We start from the raw sequence: 15,925 nt of genomic DNA on the forward strand, positions 1-15,925 counted from the left end.
ATGTAAACCTCTCAGACAGTGTTACGGCCCCGAATCCAACTGCTCATAGATAAAGTCAGGCCACTCCATAATATTAAACCAGAAGTGGCTACAGTTGCCGTGGTCTCAGAAGCTGTCATCTTTCATCTAAATTTGTCTTTGGAAAGTTATTTCGTAGTTCGTAACTGCTTTATGAGATGAATAAACTCCACGGCTTTTACGCAATGCAAGATTTGTTAATTCTCATTTTTGACCAGAGACATTGCTGTATTAGCCAAGTAACGTGCTCCCTTTTGTTGCAAAACCAGCCATTGCTAATAAGCATCAACCATTCGGATGTAGCTTTGCGTCAACTTAACACAAATATTTAGAGCTGGAAATTATCTCTCTTGTAGATTTATTTTAATACACGCCATCTCATGAACAGTTTACAGAACAGAAAACACGACACGGAACCTTTCACGTCAGAGTGCTGATTCAGATTTGCCTACAGAGCAGTAAATGAGAGGCAGCAATGGCTAAGTAGCAATTTGGAGATTTTGAGTTAAACACTAATTATGCAGTTCTCTACTATTAGTGCTAGAAAACACCGAGTAACCAAACAGGACCGAACGCAATTATTGGCTGGCCCACCCCATCGCTACTTAAACATGATCCTTGATGTCAGGGTTTCAGGTAGAAGGTATGTTATCGAGCTATCTGCACAGCGTTTTATTTCTTCTAGGACACACAGGGAGATTTTAGCTGCTGATGCTTGTCACCCTGTCCACATTACAGGCAGCGAAATTCAGTTAAAATGTAAAGAACTAAAAACAGACAAGAGAGAAACTTACTTACCTAATAGCAACCGATTCCTCCCTCTGCATCTCGGTGCTGATGCACCATCACCCCATGCTTTCAAATTCAGACTGTTTTATTTAGCTACATATATACACTGGGCTGTTCCCGATTTAGAGTGTGTGCTACTCATGTAGGGTGTCCCTGGAAACGGGGAATAACCCCGGCTGAGCCTCAGACTTTTTGCTATTAAGTAGCCTAGGTATTAAAAAATCTGAGGAAGGCAGGCAGGTTGGCTAACACATCTTTAACAGCAATAGATAAAACAAGTTGCAAAACTGAGTAATTTGTCTTCCTTTGAAAAAATGTCAATATACTTCCACTTCTGAAGAGTGAAAAGTGGTGACCTATTTTGCAGTAAGCAGGTAATAACAGTATTTTAAAATGACCTGACAACCCTACCATAAATGGGCATCACATCTTGATCATTCTGCAATGAAATAATCCCACCTAAATTTGTGACCTGAACCTTGAAAAACAGCTTCATCGCATCACATGGCTGCTATAGGAGCACTTCCTATAGCAGACTGCAGAAGAGGGATCCATCCCTCTTACAGGCTACTTCATAGAATAGCTATTAAGAATTCCAGTTAATATTTGTGAAAGCTGATCTTTCATCCTACTTCTATAGAGGAACACATAATTGGGGGTAGGGGAGGAATTAAAAAGTCCTTCTTCCTGAAGAAAATTAAAAAAGATGCTAAATATAACATATTCAACTAAGACATGCTATAAAAAGCATGATTTTTAAGGATCTCTGCCTCCAAACATCATTCGTTACTTCTCAAAGTTTTGACTGTGAATCAAGCTATTACTCAGAAGTAAATTTGTTTCAGGAATCCAAATCTTATTAAAGTAACAGTATTTTAAAGTACATGTTATCAGAATAATGGTAGCTACAGTTACAACTTCTAAGGAAAAAAGGCAATGGGAAAGAAAGGAAACAGAAATACAGCTTGATGACATTCACAGAAAGGTAACTCAAACAGTAGAAAAGTGTTTACTAGAAATAGGAGGAGCAGAAAACTAATTCCAACCATTTAACTCTCCTTATATATTCAATTCAATATCCAGACACCTCTAACCATTAGGACAGAAAGACAAAACAGTATTGCCACTGATCTTCTGCACAGCTGTCTTTTCATACCACAACATCTAAAATCAGTATATTTTGTTTAAAACTTTCAGTTCAGGTACATTTCTGCAAGGTTACATCATTTAAAGGTACTAATTTGTCTTAGTTTGAAAGTTACTAAAAAGTTAGTTACCAAGTTTTTTAAATTATTCAGTTCTAAACTTAAAAAATTATCCTCTAATGAAAGTTACAGCATGAGCCACTCATAGTAATGGCTCAAATCTCAAGTTTCGTGAACAACTGACTCAAACTTTTCTACCTCAGGTTAGTTACACTTTCCATGCCCTATCTGAACTTTCACTTTATTTGAAATTATACAGTAAATAAGTATAAAAAGCAACCCCAGGAGAGCACACACACACTAGGTGTTCTAATAAAAAGCTGAAAAAGTTCAACAAACCTGTCTGCTGTCCAGGCTGTGCCAATGGTTGGTTTTGCTGCGTGTTGTAATGGACAGAAACAGGTCGATATTGGTGACTGGAGTGCGGATACTGATTGGGAGTACAATAACAAGCTGGCATCTAAAAAGGAACAACAATTAAAAGAAACTCACTACCTGCATGCTTATAGAAGGTGGACATCTAAATGTGAAAAGAATCACGTGATAAAAAAAGGATAAAACACTTACTAAAAAGGTGCAACTAATGTTAAATGGTTTAGCAGTTTAAAAATACTACATAAATTCCCTCTTTAACAGCTGATTTCTTCTGCTTTCACTGTAGAAGTAACAATTCCCAAATTCCACAAAGAGACACCTGAGACACTAGAAAGCTATGCAGAACATGAGTTTTACCAGCTACAGGTAAATACCTGGGTGATTATTTCTCACGTAAGCTGAAGTCACTAATTTCAAAGCACGTAAGCCAGATAAACCCCTCAACCCCAGCGTAAATGCACACAGCTGCAATGGAACAGGGAGCCCCACACCATAGAAAAAGCTCATTAACAGAACAGCATGGTCAGTTTTTAAATATAGATTTTGGAAAAAGATGGATGGAAAAAGAGCCATGGTACCTGTGGCACAGGTTGCTGCATATATCCCTGCTGCTGGAGTACTTGCTGGTTGACAGGGTGGCTAGATGTCGAGTAGCCCGGAGCAGAAACCGGTTGGCCAGAGGCAGGGGGTGGTGGAGCAGCTGCGATGATATAACCGGACTGCTGTGGGGGCTGGAGGACTACAGTGGACTGGAACATAGCAGTATGAGGTTCTGCTGGATCAGCAGGTGGCTGGCGGGCAAGACTCATATGGCTAAATTGTGATCCTAGGTTGTCTTGCTGTAATAGTTAAAAAAGGAAAAGTTACATCCACAAATGTATGTTCAAGGAAAAAAAAAAAACCGACAAATGAATAGCACAGCCAAATATCTGAGTAAGTTTCAGATATGCATGTCTCAAATTACCGCGCATTAGCAACATCAGCCAAAGAACAACAGGAAAGAACAAGACGGGACAGTAGTAAATCATCTTCAAGGCTAACAGCAGGAAAGAACATCCACATTCAGAGACTTCACTCATTTCACTGCCCATATTCGATTTTTGGGTTACATCTGCCTCTATCTACTTATGGTAAGAATTCAATTGTCAAAAATAAAGCCAGAAGTTGTGTCACTAACATTTTCTGATTGGCCTCCAAAGCTGGAGTGAAAACTTCTAACCCCAGTTAAAACAGCAGAAGGCATTAGTATTGCTGAAGTAATTTTTGATTTGAAGAGCTTAAGTTTATGAGGCTCTAATCCTGAATAACAAGGTACATTCCTCTAACTTGGTATTATACTGCATGCAAGGATTAGGTTTTGGTTTTTTTTTTTTTTAAGCCTGAAATCAAGTAACAGTGCAAGAAAAGTGTTCTAGTGGTTGCCTGCTAACTGTATTTTATTAAAATCTGAAACTATGATGCTGGTTGCACTGAGCACCGCAGGAGTCCTGTGAAATTTGAAGATTCTACTACTTTAAGGCCAAGCTGCTTCTTTTTACAAGCAATTCTGCATCAATTTATCAACACCCCGGAAATTGGAAGTTATGACTAGTACTGTATTTTTTTGCTAAACAGGAAGATTTGGTTCATACTTCAAAAGTGGACTCTCCAAGCATGGAGGAATATTAAAAATGTTTTAAGATCACCTGATCGTTTCTTAGATCATCCTGAAGAAGATAGGAGTTAATCAAGAGAGAGTAAGCATAAGCTGTGTCTTTCACTAATTAGCTACATTCACATTTTATGCTGAAATTTTATAGTTCCCAGGCTAAAGATAATCTTAATTACCACTGGAAATGCAAATTTGCACCTAAAACTTTACTTAGAATACCTTTGCAGCTCGAAAAGCCCTATTTCCGTTAGATTAACAATCCAAATTTGGCTTTGGCATTTCATCCTTTAATGATGCCTGTTAACACAACCATGATGCTTTTCTACATTGCATTTTACATTCTGCTTTTCATAATGCCTAGGCTTAGAGAGGAGATACTGATATTTAATTGTGAGTTAATATTACCTCTAAACACATCCAAAGAATAAACCCAAACAATACACATTTATTTCTGTTACACTATCGGTATGAGTAAATTCTGATCCTGTCAGGTTGTCCTGCAGCGGTGCAGATAGTACAAGTACGACTGACCACTGAAACAGGGTATTACCAATAAACAGATAATGCAAACTTTCCTGGTACCAACTACAGATGAGTTGCATTTAGATTCTGAACCAAGACCATCAATCCTTTTCACTATGTTACCTAAGTTACCATCAGCAGAACTGAATTTTTGAAACTGCCAGCACACTTAGTATTTGAACCCATTTCCTGAATGTGAAATGCTTTGAACTTATAAACCCGGGAGGAGTTTTATTTTCTGCTTTAACAACCATATGCTGAAAAACGATTGTGAATCCTAGCACAGAGCCACCTGAACTAGCTGCTCCTGACAGCAATTTAGTCATCTGCTAAACTTGCATAGGAAGCTCACGTTGGTTATCAACTGTTCTCATTACTAAGGATGTAAACTATATTAACTGCACACATGTGTATTCAAACTCTAAAACAACATGAGAAACAACATCGCTAAAAGAAACCCACCACCCTCCACGAAGTGCAGTTCCTTTTAGAACTATATGCCTAAAGCGCAGATAACAGTTACAATATAGTTTTAATTACATGCAGACTATTGAATTCAGATAAATCTGTATCTATTTTTAGAAGACATTTCTGATTAATGTTGAAAATAATAACAAAATAAAAACTCTGAATACACACTAAAATAGCTATTGTATAACATTGTGGTGGTTTAACCTTGGCTGGCTGCAAGGTGCCCACCAAGCTGCTTGATCACTCTCCCATCCTTAGCATTACAGGGGGACAAAATAAGATAAAAAGCTCTTGTATCAAGAGAAGGACAGGGAGATCACTCACCAATTACCATCACAGGCAAAACAGACCCAACTTGGGGAAGATTAATTTAATTTATTGCCAACTACTAAGAGAATAGGATAGCGAGAAATAAAAACAAAACTAAAACCAGCTTCCCCCAAACCCCTGCTTCTTCCCAGCCTCAACTTCACCCCAAACTCTTCTACCTCCTCCCCAAGTGTCATGGGGGATGGGGAATGGGGGCTCATAACTGATTCACAACACTCCCTGCTGCTCCCTCCTCCTCATGCTCTTCCCCTGCTCCAGGATGGGGTCCCACCCGCAGGAGATGGTCCTTCATGAACCTCTCCAACATGGGTCCTGCCCACGGGCTGCAGTTCTTCATTAATTGCTCCAGTGTGGGTCCCTTCCATGGGGTGCAGCCCTTCAGGAACAGACTGCTGCAGCATGGGTCCCCCACGGGGTCGTAAGTCCTGCCAGCAAACTTGCTCAAACGTGGGCTACTCTCTCCATGGGGACACAAGTCCTGCCTGGAGCCTGCTCCTGCCCTCCACAGGCTGCAGCTGCCTTCAGGGCGTCTCTACCTGCTCTGGTGTGGGATCCTCCAAGGGCTGCAGGTGGATATCTGCTCCAGCATCTGGAGCACCTCCTCCCTTTTCTTCTCACTCCCTTCCCTCACATCTGCTGCACAGTGGTTTTTACCCTTTCATGACTGACTCAGCTTTGGACAGCGCAGGGTCAGTCTTGGAGCTGCCTGAAATAGGGGCAGCTCCTGGTCTCTTCTCGCAGAAGCCACCCCTGCCAAACACTGCCACATAACCCCAACACAAACATGTATTCATTAGAGTACCAGAGCAGTTGGGGGAGTTGAGAAGCCTCAATTTTTGACCTGGACTCGTGGTTCAGATTCTGCCTTGGAGAACTCTTCCCGTTTACTAGGTTTCAGTTGCAATTTGTGTGGTTTCTTTGAACACAAAAGACTAAGATATTTCATTTCCAGCTTCTATTTATATTAAACAAGGGATGCTAGTGTAGGGGGAATGTTAAGAGTTCTGGCAAAGAGGCTAGAAAAAGGTAACCTCAAAAAAACAGCACAGCTGATCCCTCAAGAGGTATCAGCGTTCAGGAGAAGAACAAGCAGACCGAAAGAAACAACTAGAATGGACGGGAAGAGGTTAATTGAGAGATAGAGGTACTGACTGGCTAACAAAACAATAGCATTGAAAAGCTGTTCCTTTATGAAGGAAAATAATATATATCTAAATAAAGAGATTTATAGATCTAGCCTTAATTGTCTACATTTCTGCTGAAGTTGAAATAAACACTGTAAAAACTCCCAGGAACTATTTTCCCCCACTAAGGTAGTATTTTACTGTGATTGAAAAGCTAGCCAGTCATTACACTGGTATCACACACCACTTACAAACAACCAAGCAAAGGTCAGCATCCACTAAAGATTAACCCATGCAGAAAGGAGATGAACAGAAGATATAATACCACAGAATATTGCTGCGTAGAGGAGACTGGCAGGAGCGGAGGTGGATAAGAGACTGCAGAGTACTGAACAGGCTGGGAGGAAGGCTGCAGAGGCCGCATGGGCTGAAGGAATAACAGTTAACATAGTTAACATCAGATTAAGAGAAGTGAAAACAAAGTCAAAGTCTTTTGTAATTGAAAAAAGCAACTATGCTCCATTACGAGAAAGGGAATGGATACTTCTTTAAGCTCAAGACTGCACAGAATTAAAACAAAAGTAATTTTCACTATCTCAGTCTCCCAGCAGAAATGTGTTTGCTTTATTTTTTATACATTAGATTTAGCTCTAAGTCAGCAGATCGCTTCTATTTAATATTTACTGTTTCTTTCAAGGGAGATTTTTTTGAAGTTATAAAATAAAATCTAGACGTGCATTCTAAATACAAGTTGGTTCAAAGCATCTAAAGGCAGAATGAATTTACTACTAACCACCAATTAAAACCTATTATTTTCACTTATTCAACAATACTAAAATATTTTCTCTAGATTGTGGTTATTTGAACATCAGAGAGGTATCATTGCTGATAATATTTCAGGCAGGTTCAACTCCAGTATCCGTTGAGAAGGCAATCATAGTAGTAGTAAAGAATTTCTGAAGAAAACGCCAAGTACCACACACACACTTCTGTAAACTAGGTAAGGAAAAATAGTACTAATGAGCCTTTTGCAAAACAGACCATCTCTACTGCGGCATACGCAGGTATCCTGAACGGAATATTTAAACAGGGAAAATGAACAAGGATAAAGGTTTAGATTCTAAAAATAACTTTTTGATAAAATTTGAGAACAATTTGAAAATACTACAGGAGACTATAGCCAGTAGCTTGGTGCTTTCTCCTGTCCAGACACACTCTTTTCTTTGCTTTTCTTTTCAAGGGCTGAGATTGTCTTTAATCTGGCCTATTTTACTAAATTCCTGTTGTACAAGACAAGGATAAAATATATCCTGTACTTCAGTGTGCAGTTTTGTGAGCAGAGTAGGCCAAAGTGCTACTTAAGAGATGTTCATACTCTACCAGTCCTAAGCTACCTCTTTTGTGCCACCAGTACAGTTCAAGAATTCATCAGGCTGAAAAATAATGTTAAGACAAAGAAACGAAGATTTCAGATGGATTAACTCTCTTCCCAGATTGCTGACTCTATTACTGTTAATGCCAGGGGTAACCACACAGCGTGAGTAAGGATGATGGCAGAACCTCTTTTCCAGAGCAATTTAGCCTTGGTAGGTTTTCATACTAAAGTATTTTCTATATTTTTAGGAAAAGGCTGCCCACCATGTTCAGTTATTAGCAGAACTGACAGTTCCAAGGAATGTGGGGGTAAAAAAGTCCAGTTACCCATATCTATGTCGCTATTACTTCTTAGGATACACTCCAACAGAACAAACCTACTGATCCCTTGTTATCAGATGGCAATACACAGCATCAGTCACCAATACAAGCATCATGTATTTGACATGTGCACCTGTGAGAGGATGTGATTAGCTGCTGGCTGTTGCTGAGGTGGTGCGGGAAGAGGCGGCTGTTGCGGAGGTCCAGGCACTTGGGTCCTAACAGGTTGCTGAGGCATAGGAGGATTGTACACAACTGGAGTGCCATCTGGGTTAAGGAATGGCTGACCTGAGAAGTTGGAAGAGAGCAAACACAACCAAATGCAGCCAGCTGCATCATCTAAGTTTGGAGACATAAAATAAAGACAAACACATTCACAGTAGGCAAAGCAATTAAAATAATAACATTTGAAAATAAGCAAAGTCATACTGTTTCGCATGACAGATTTATGCCAAATCCCCACATGACACTTATAATAGCAATGACTAAACAGGCCTCATTTGACAAACTGCATGCAGTTAAAAACCAAAACATTTAAGGTAAACAAAGATACCCCTGTCCTTACTTAGTGAACATGGATAAATACTTGCTGTATCCTACTTGTCTTGAAAACTCATTTTTAATTAAGTGGGACTGAAAAGGGCTGGAGTAATAAAGGAAAACCCAACTAAAAACACTATTTTAAGGATCTTTTAAGAGGCAATTAAATGACTCTCCTTTAATCAGTTTGAACACCAATCAGAACACAGGAGAGCTTAAAGGCAAATATTTTAAAAAACACATATGAAGTAGTAGTTGCAACGGTACTCCCATAACTGCTAATGAGATTACTGCTAAAGGACTCTCTTCCCCATCCATAGATGAATTGGCTTTTAGCTTTCAAATGAAACAATGTAGTATTATTCTCCTATTTACTAATTTGCAACTTCAATATTACAGCAGTGGATGAATGAAGAAGAATGGAAGAATAAACTATTTAAAAGTAAATTAGAAACAGTGATTCATATTGGTGCCTGGGTTGGGAAAAACCAAAACAAATCAAAGGAAGAACAGATGAGCTAGCAGTGACCTGTGTCTAGCTGCTTAACGACATGTGTCTTGTACTGGCTTATTTTCATACTTAAGGTCCAAATACTGACGTAAACTTTTTCTCCTCCAATATAAATATTTTCTTGTCTGAGATTCTTCCCAGAAAGGTATCAACTGAGACTAAAGCCTTTGCACCCTAACCAGGGTCCTATCAGAGTAGACTAATGCTCCTTCAGACTCCTTCATCCCATCCTATTTAAATGCAACTGGCCAACATAAAAGTGTAAAAGTTACTGAAGAGAGAACTGAGGCAATTAATACAAGGATAGCCAGGAAGCACGAACAGACTTGCTGTACTCAATTTAGCTTAATGGATTTCTTTTTAATGCCCCAAAATCGGGAATGTTCACATAAATAGGGAGTCAGGTTTTCTTATTTCCTTCCACCACTTTCTGGTTATCACTGGAGCTTAACTTGTTTCCTGTAGTGGCTGAATAAGAACCGTCTTTTCCTAATTACTGTCTTCAGCAACTGAGAAGAATGACTCAGGTCAACAGAGTCATTCTGACTCTGTCAGAAATGCTGAGAAACTAATCTATATTTTTTGAACTCTAACTCTCATTTGGAACAATAAAGCCAGATGAACAGTTATAGAATATAATGATTTGAATACTCAAGTCGAAAGTTTGTATCAAGTCGAAACAAAATATTCCTTGTTCTGGAAGCGTAGTTTATCTTCTATTAGACACTCATTAGATATTAACATAATCCTCTGTTATGAAAGGCTATTAATGACTGTTTAAATACAATAATAAAATGGATAAAACGTAGGAAGAATCAAATCTGAAAAATCAAGCTAATTTTAATGAATATCAGAGTCAAGTTTACAATTCTGCTGCCTTTTCTGAGGGGGGTGCAAGTACAAGAAGCTTTCAGAAGGAAAACTTTCACAATCACATTTGTTTCTCTGCCCTCCCCTGTTGCTATGTGGAAGTCCCATCAGTGTAACAGGGAAAATGACCAATGGTACAGGAGGGAGAAAGTGAAACTAGTCACATGCAAAACATTGACAAGGACATAACTGAAACGAAGATGACTCAAAACCTGCTATTTTTAAAATGAAAAAACTTGATCATGTTTTACATGAAATCACTTTCAAGCTGATGGTATCGTGTCAGTACCTGCAGTATCTGTTTTGCTGTACCATAACTTTAAAGCTTTAGCACAGTCATGCTATAAACTCATCATATGAAAAATGACAGCCAACATTGTGGGCCAACTCTACATCAAATAAGAACAAAGTACTCTAGTGTACGTAAGCACTAAACCCACTTATTTTTCTATCCAGACTTGCTCACTAGTCATCACTATTTGTCTTCAGATGGTCAACACACACAATGGAAAATTTATGCAGAAGGTGTGCAACCATCACATAAGAACTAGAAAAACTAAGTCAATAGTGCTGTTGTCCAGACCCTAGATCTAAGATAGCAAATACACCCACCTCCAAATCCAATGGCTACCTATGAAAATTAGATGCTAGAGCTAGCCATTTGTAACCAATTTTTTAGCAGGGTTGCCTTGAACTATTAGTTTATACATTAACGCATTTAAGAGAATTCTTAGGTAGAATATCAATATGCAGAACCATTAATAAAAAAGACCTCAAATTTTGTATGCAACAGCAATTGATTTATATTAAGGAAGAAAGGGGAAATATCTCTCAACGTTAAATCTTTTAGTTATAGAAGAGAAATAATTTATTAACTGATCATTTTAACAACCCCAATGAGAAAAATTTAGTTTAAAATGTCACATGCACTTATATTCAGACATAAAGTCCATCTACAGAATGATGGGAAATATATCCTGAAGTATTTCCTTTTCTACACAGAAAATAAATCTTTAAACTAAAATAAAAATATAATAATTTTCCAAAGATTACTATGTGTTGCATAAAAGGTAAATTAAAATTTCCTGGATTTCTTAACTTCTACTATAAAGTAAAAGTTTGCCCAGAAAATGCTCACTAGTCATTTAATCCAGACAAGTAATTACACCTCTCCTTGCACCTACATTATGAAGTATCAATTTCCTACTACTTACTAAAAATATCAGTATTAGCCAATTACGACAACATTGATTTCATCCTGTTTTAAGCTGACAAACATAAGTTTAGAAACAGCATGTAACCTCGCACTTATTTCTTTCACTTGTATTAAGTTAGTGCCATGACTATAGAGAGACATGGATATGTTGTGACAAACAAAATGAAGGATGATAAACTCTTTCAAGTCAATATGAGTACTTCTTCAGGCTCCCTCCCCTCACTGAAACTGTTTTATAGTAGCACTGGGAAAGACTTTGCCCTCTCCCAAAAAAGGCTGAAACAATTACTTTAAGTTATTCTGCGTTCTGGATAATAAATCACAGGATTTTCATATTTTGTGCAAATTACTCATACAGGTTAAAACTTTACTAGAGAAAATCAAGTGAGTTTACTTATTCCTTTAATCCTAGAGTCATGCTTTCTTTTTAAATTAAGTGCACTGAACGAACACAACCACAGGAAAAAAACAAAAGCCAAAAAGAAAGGACAATACTGACACTCAGTCTTATGCAAACACTCATGCATTTTTCTTCAAGTTCTCAATTGTAACAAAAACATCCACAAGCGGGTACCAACCTGTTTGCGGGTTGATCAGAATACTGCCAGGCGGTATGCCTGCCGCTTCCAAGGGAAGCAAAAAGAAGCTAGTGCTAGTAGGTGCCACTTGCCCGCTTATGCCACCATCAAAGGAAAGAGAGTTACTAGTGCTGACAGTTGGATAGACGGCAGGCGTGCCATGAGAAGGCTGGCTTAGAGCTGGCACTGGAAGAGGCTGCTGGGTGTGAGAAAGAGAACCCGTGGATGACCCTACACTACTAGAAGACTCTGAACCTAGGAAAGGAGTAATGAGAAATTGTTTTTACCTAGAGACAGAAACATCATGCTCACTTAAAATATATACTTGTAAATGCTTACCCTTAGAGCCCAGTGTTAAGTACATTATTAAACAGCGGCCTTTGCAATGAACTTCCCCTTCATCTCCCCTGGAATATCATTACAACATTCCTTCTGTGAACCAAGGGTCAATTCAGCACTGCTTTGCACTGTAAAGTGAGGCTTTCATATCTCAGTCTGATTTTCTGGACAGAAGATACATGCCTGCACACATGCACGTGTGCCAACATTCAGTTCATCTGCAATTCATTTCAGTGATCGGTCACTTATTCTGAAGTGATGCCCGCACATTTATCAATAGGATACACCAAAGAGATGAACGCACAGCCTACAACCATTGCGTATATGCAGGCCACGGGGTAACACAGATGCAGAGGGCCCAATGTCCCTTCAGACATGCCAGCTAAATTCACATGCTCTGTAGATGTAGCCTGCATGCAAGCATCGACCATTTTCTTTTTTTACTACTAGATGTCAGAGATCTTCTCTGACTCACCTGCTGGATAAACTGCAGAATACTAAAAAACCCAAAACTATTTTTTTTCCTCCTCTGACAATTTTCAGACTGAAGTCAAGAACACAGCTGGAAAAAATTATGGTAATATGGTAGCTTTAGCCTAGTTTTATGCAACAGTTCAAATTTCCGAAAAAGCATGAAATAGCTGATTGAAAGCAACAATAATTTCACAGATATGAAGGCCTACAAACATTGCAAGGCAGCGGTGAACCAGATCCTGAGCTTTCTGAAAGCCAACACATGCAGCTAAAAGCAATATTCCAAAAGTATAACACGGAGAGGTCTGTAGAACTGCACTGTTCCTAGATCACCGTATACCTAGATCTCTAGGTATACAGTTTATTGTACTTTTTATCAAGTCTTTTCTATTTTACTTGCAGTACTTGGGAGAGGGAATATAGTTGTTTAAGTTTAGGTACTCTTCATTAGCAGCCTCTATACAATCTAGAAGGGAAAGCATGACTCAAAGGGCTGCAACAAAATGTATCTACTGTTTGAAGTTACTTTGTGGTCCTTCACGAAAATTTCTAATGGTAATCCTTTCACTTCTGTGTATGAAAGGATTATATGGCTTGAAGCATTTGCTGATGCTGACTGTTAACGTTTTTCCTATTGCTAGATAAAGTGAAATACAAAGCTATTAATTGTAAACTGGGCAAAATAGCATATCCCAGCTCTGCAAAACAATATTCACCTGACCAGAGGTACTTTGATCAGATTTGTTTACAAGTGTATCCACTTCTAGATTACATAGAGAAATCAGGCTGAAACCATCGTAATTAAAGCCAATTACATCTTTGATCAAAATGAACAAACAAAACCAATCTCAACACATGCAAAATCACCATAGCCTGTAACTGCAGTGAAGCAACAACGACCAAGATAGGCATTCTGAACTTTGAATGTTAACTCTCTGAACGCCAAAATAAAGTTTGCAGCTAAATTTTAAGAATCCATTTATGTTCTTGCAGTTTAGAAAACAAATATTTCTAAGAATGTATTTTATATATACACTATTGTCAGGTTGTAGTTTCTTTTCAAGCTGTGACAAATAGTATTCCTATACTGCTAAATGAAATAACTCAATATGATGGCACAACTTTTCAGCTCAAGCCAAAGTACCTTGCAATGTAATTTTTTTTTATACAACAAAGAAACATAATTTGTAACTGTTTTACTGCATTAAGATACAGAAGCGTGGTGATATACCTATAGGGTAGTGGTGGTTTCAGGGAAAGCAAAAAATGTCAACAGATCCTCATGAGAAATTAGTTTTATAAATATTGACAAAGCCAAGCATAACACAAGCAAGCAATAATATTCTGCTTTCTTACAGTTCTACTTCAAAATCTGAAGTACAGCATGCGTAATGCACCCATGTATTACAAGCCTCAAAATTGTCCACAACCAAGATTATCTATTGGATCAAATTACCTTGGCATTTGGAGTACAAATATTGACTAAATTTCATTTTTGCCCCACAAAAAATTTATATCCATATTTTCCAAGATTCCGTTTTGACATTAATTACAAGTTAACACACCTTTGAAACCCAGAATCTTATGAGTATTTTCCCCCACTATTTCTGAATCTTAAAATTAAACAGTACACTTTGTTCCACTGATCTGATTTTTCAGCAATCTAAAAATTAAGTGAGCTTTTTAGTCATATTAATTTAAATTTAACAATGGCACTGGAATACAAATATAACTAACAGTTCATAGGCTTTAATGCTGTTTTTTCCTAGCTAGTAGGACAGCAGCGTGGTTTCCCCAGACTGCACAATGCAGCTTTGCCACACTGAAACTGACGACTTTATTAAAAATAAAAGCTTAAGAGTTCAAGTACTTACACTGATAAATGTTTCCAAATCCTTTGTACGAGATTAAATGCATTTAGCTTAAAGCCTCCTGTAACGCACTTTCAAATTCTACTTCCAAAGGTAAAAATCTTCATTTAATTTGTTACCCAAATTCTAGCTCTCCGAGGCAGTTATGTGCTACAGGCTGGGTCTACGGCCATTTTACGTGTGCAGCCACCAATGGCGCGCAGAGGGAGCTGTATGCATGGAGCACCTACAAGACTGAGGTCTCTACATGTGTACACATCTGCAATAGGCATCAAGTATCAAACCATCAGGTACTTCACTGCTATGCAACTATGTATTTGTACAGATTTTATTATACCTGTCTTAGACAGCCTGCCTGTGCTTTTGCTGCTTCCAGAGCTATCTCCTCTTGTCAGAACTGATATCCCACTGAAGCTGCTGGCTTTCGTTACAGCTGGCTTCAGATTGCGGATGGAGCTATCAGAGTCGGTGCTGCTCCAGGGACGGGGTTCACAATACTTCAGCTCATTCTCAGTACTGCTCTGATGGCTGTTGGCTGATCTCCCTGATGTTTCCTTATTGATTCTGTAAGTTATAAACTAAACTTTTAGCACAAGCATCAATTGCAAAATAAGGGAAAAGAAAAAGAAAAAAAAGAAAGAAAGAGAAGGTGAAATGCATGCAGAATACTTTGGGATTTTATTTTTTTTTAAAGAAAGCATCAAATACCTAAGTATCTGTCGTCTTTGTTGTGTACTATTAGTTTCTTCCTCCTGGATTCTGTTGATATTTTAATAAGATAACTTAATATTTATTAAGAAAATGGGAAAATTAAACAGAATTAAACTGCAAATTTTCTTACCTTTTATCAGTGAAATAATTCTCTTGGGAACACAGGGACTGAGGGGCAAAGAAGTGTAGAAATTAATATGAATGGCATCTAGAACCCCTACTACAGTGCAGTAACAAAACATGCTCCAATTTGAAGTCTTTTGTATTATACATGGACTTTTACAGCATACTTCTTTGTATTAAGCTGCCTGAAAACTTAACCTCTTTGGTGGATTATTGCCCTGTTACGGGGGAAAAAGACAATATATAAAGGCCCGTCTGCAGGAAACAGAAGTTAGCATTAGAATAGTTACAATGCTGATCATTTTGTTTATATCAGTATTTTTCTGAAGTTATGATTCTTCCATTGGGCCTTCACTGCCTTGTGTAACTTCCAGCGGATGTGTGCCTTCACAAGGCTGTTAAAACCACCTTGAGTTGCCTTGTCTTCTGCTTGAAAGGGTGAAGTAGATGATGATGCTGGCTACTGCGATAATTGTACTGAATTCTTTGGGTACAAGTACGCATATGCTAAA

At 38.2% G+C, this 15,925-nt stretch overlaps 1 protein-coding gene across 9 annotated transcripts in view; it reads right to left on the reverse strand.

The window, feature by feature from the left end:
• R3HDM1 (R3H domain containing 1) overlaps positions 1 to 15,925 on the reverse strand; it is a 59,592-nt gene that overhangs the window by 19,604 nt on the left and 24,063 nt on the right. For 3 of the 9 annotated variants that reach the window (XM_075092848.1, XM_075092844.1, XM_075092843.1), the window contains 8 exons: positions 15,421 to 15,458; positions 15,288 to 15,338; positions 14,917 to 15,143; positions 11,896 to 12,150; positions 8,314 to 8,468; positions 6,811 to 6,912; positions 2,966 to 3,226; positions 2,352 to 2,472 (listed from right to left, as the gene is read on the reverse strand). In XM_075092848.1, coding sequence (XP_074948949.1) covers positions 2,352 to 2,472; positions 2,966 to 3,226; positions 6,811 to 6,912; positions 8,314 to 8,468; positions 11,896 to 12,150; positions 14,917 to 15,143; positions 15,288 to 15,338; positions 15,421 to 15,458 — 1,210 coding nt within the window. The remainder of the gene's footprint in view (positions 1 to 2,351; positions 2,473 to 2,965; positions 3,227 to 6,810; positions 6,913 to 8,313; positions 8,469 to 11,895; positions 12,151 to 14,916; positions 15,144 to 15,287; positions 15,339 to 15,420; positions 15,459 to 15,925) is intronic. The other 6 variants (XM_075092851.1, XM_075092849.1, XM_075092852.1 and 3 more) reach the window with 4 other exon arrangements.

The sequence above is a fragment of the Phalacrocorax aristotelis genome, chromosome 5, assembly GCF_949628215.1.
Source record: "Phalacrocorax aristotelis chromosome 5, bGulAri2.1, whole genome shotgun sequence".
Taxonomy (NCBI): Eukaryota; Metazoa; Chordata; class Aves; order Suliformes; family Phalacrocoracidae; genus Phalacrocorax; species Phalacrocorax aristotelis.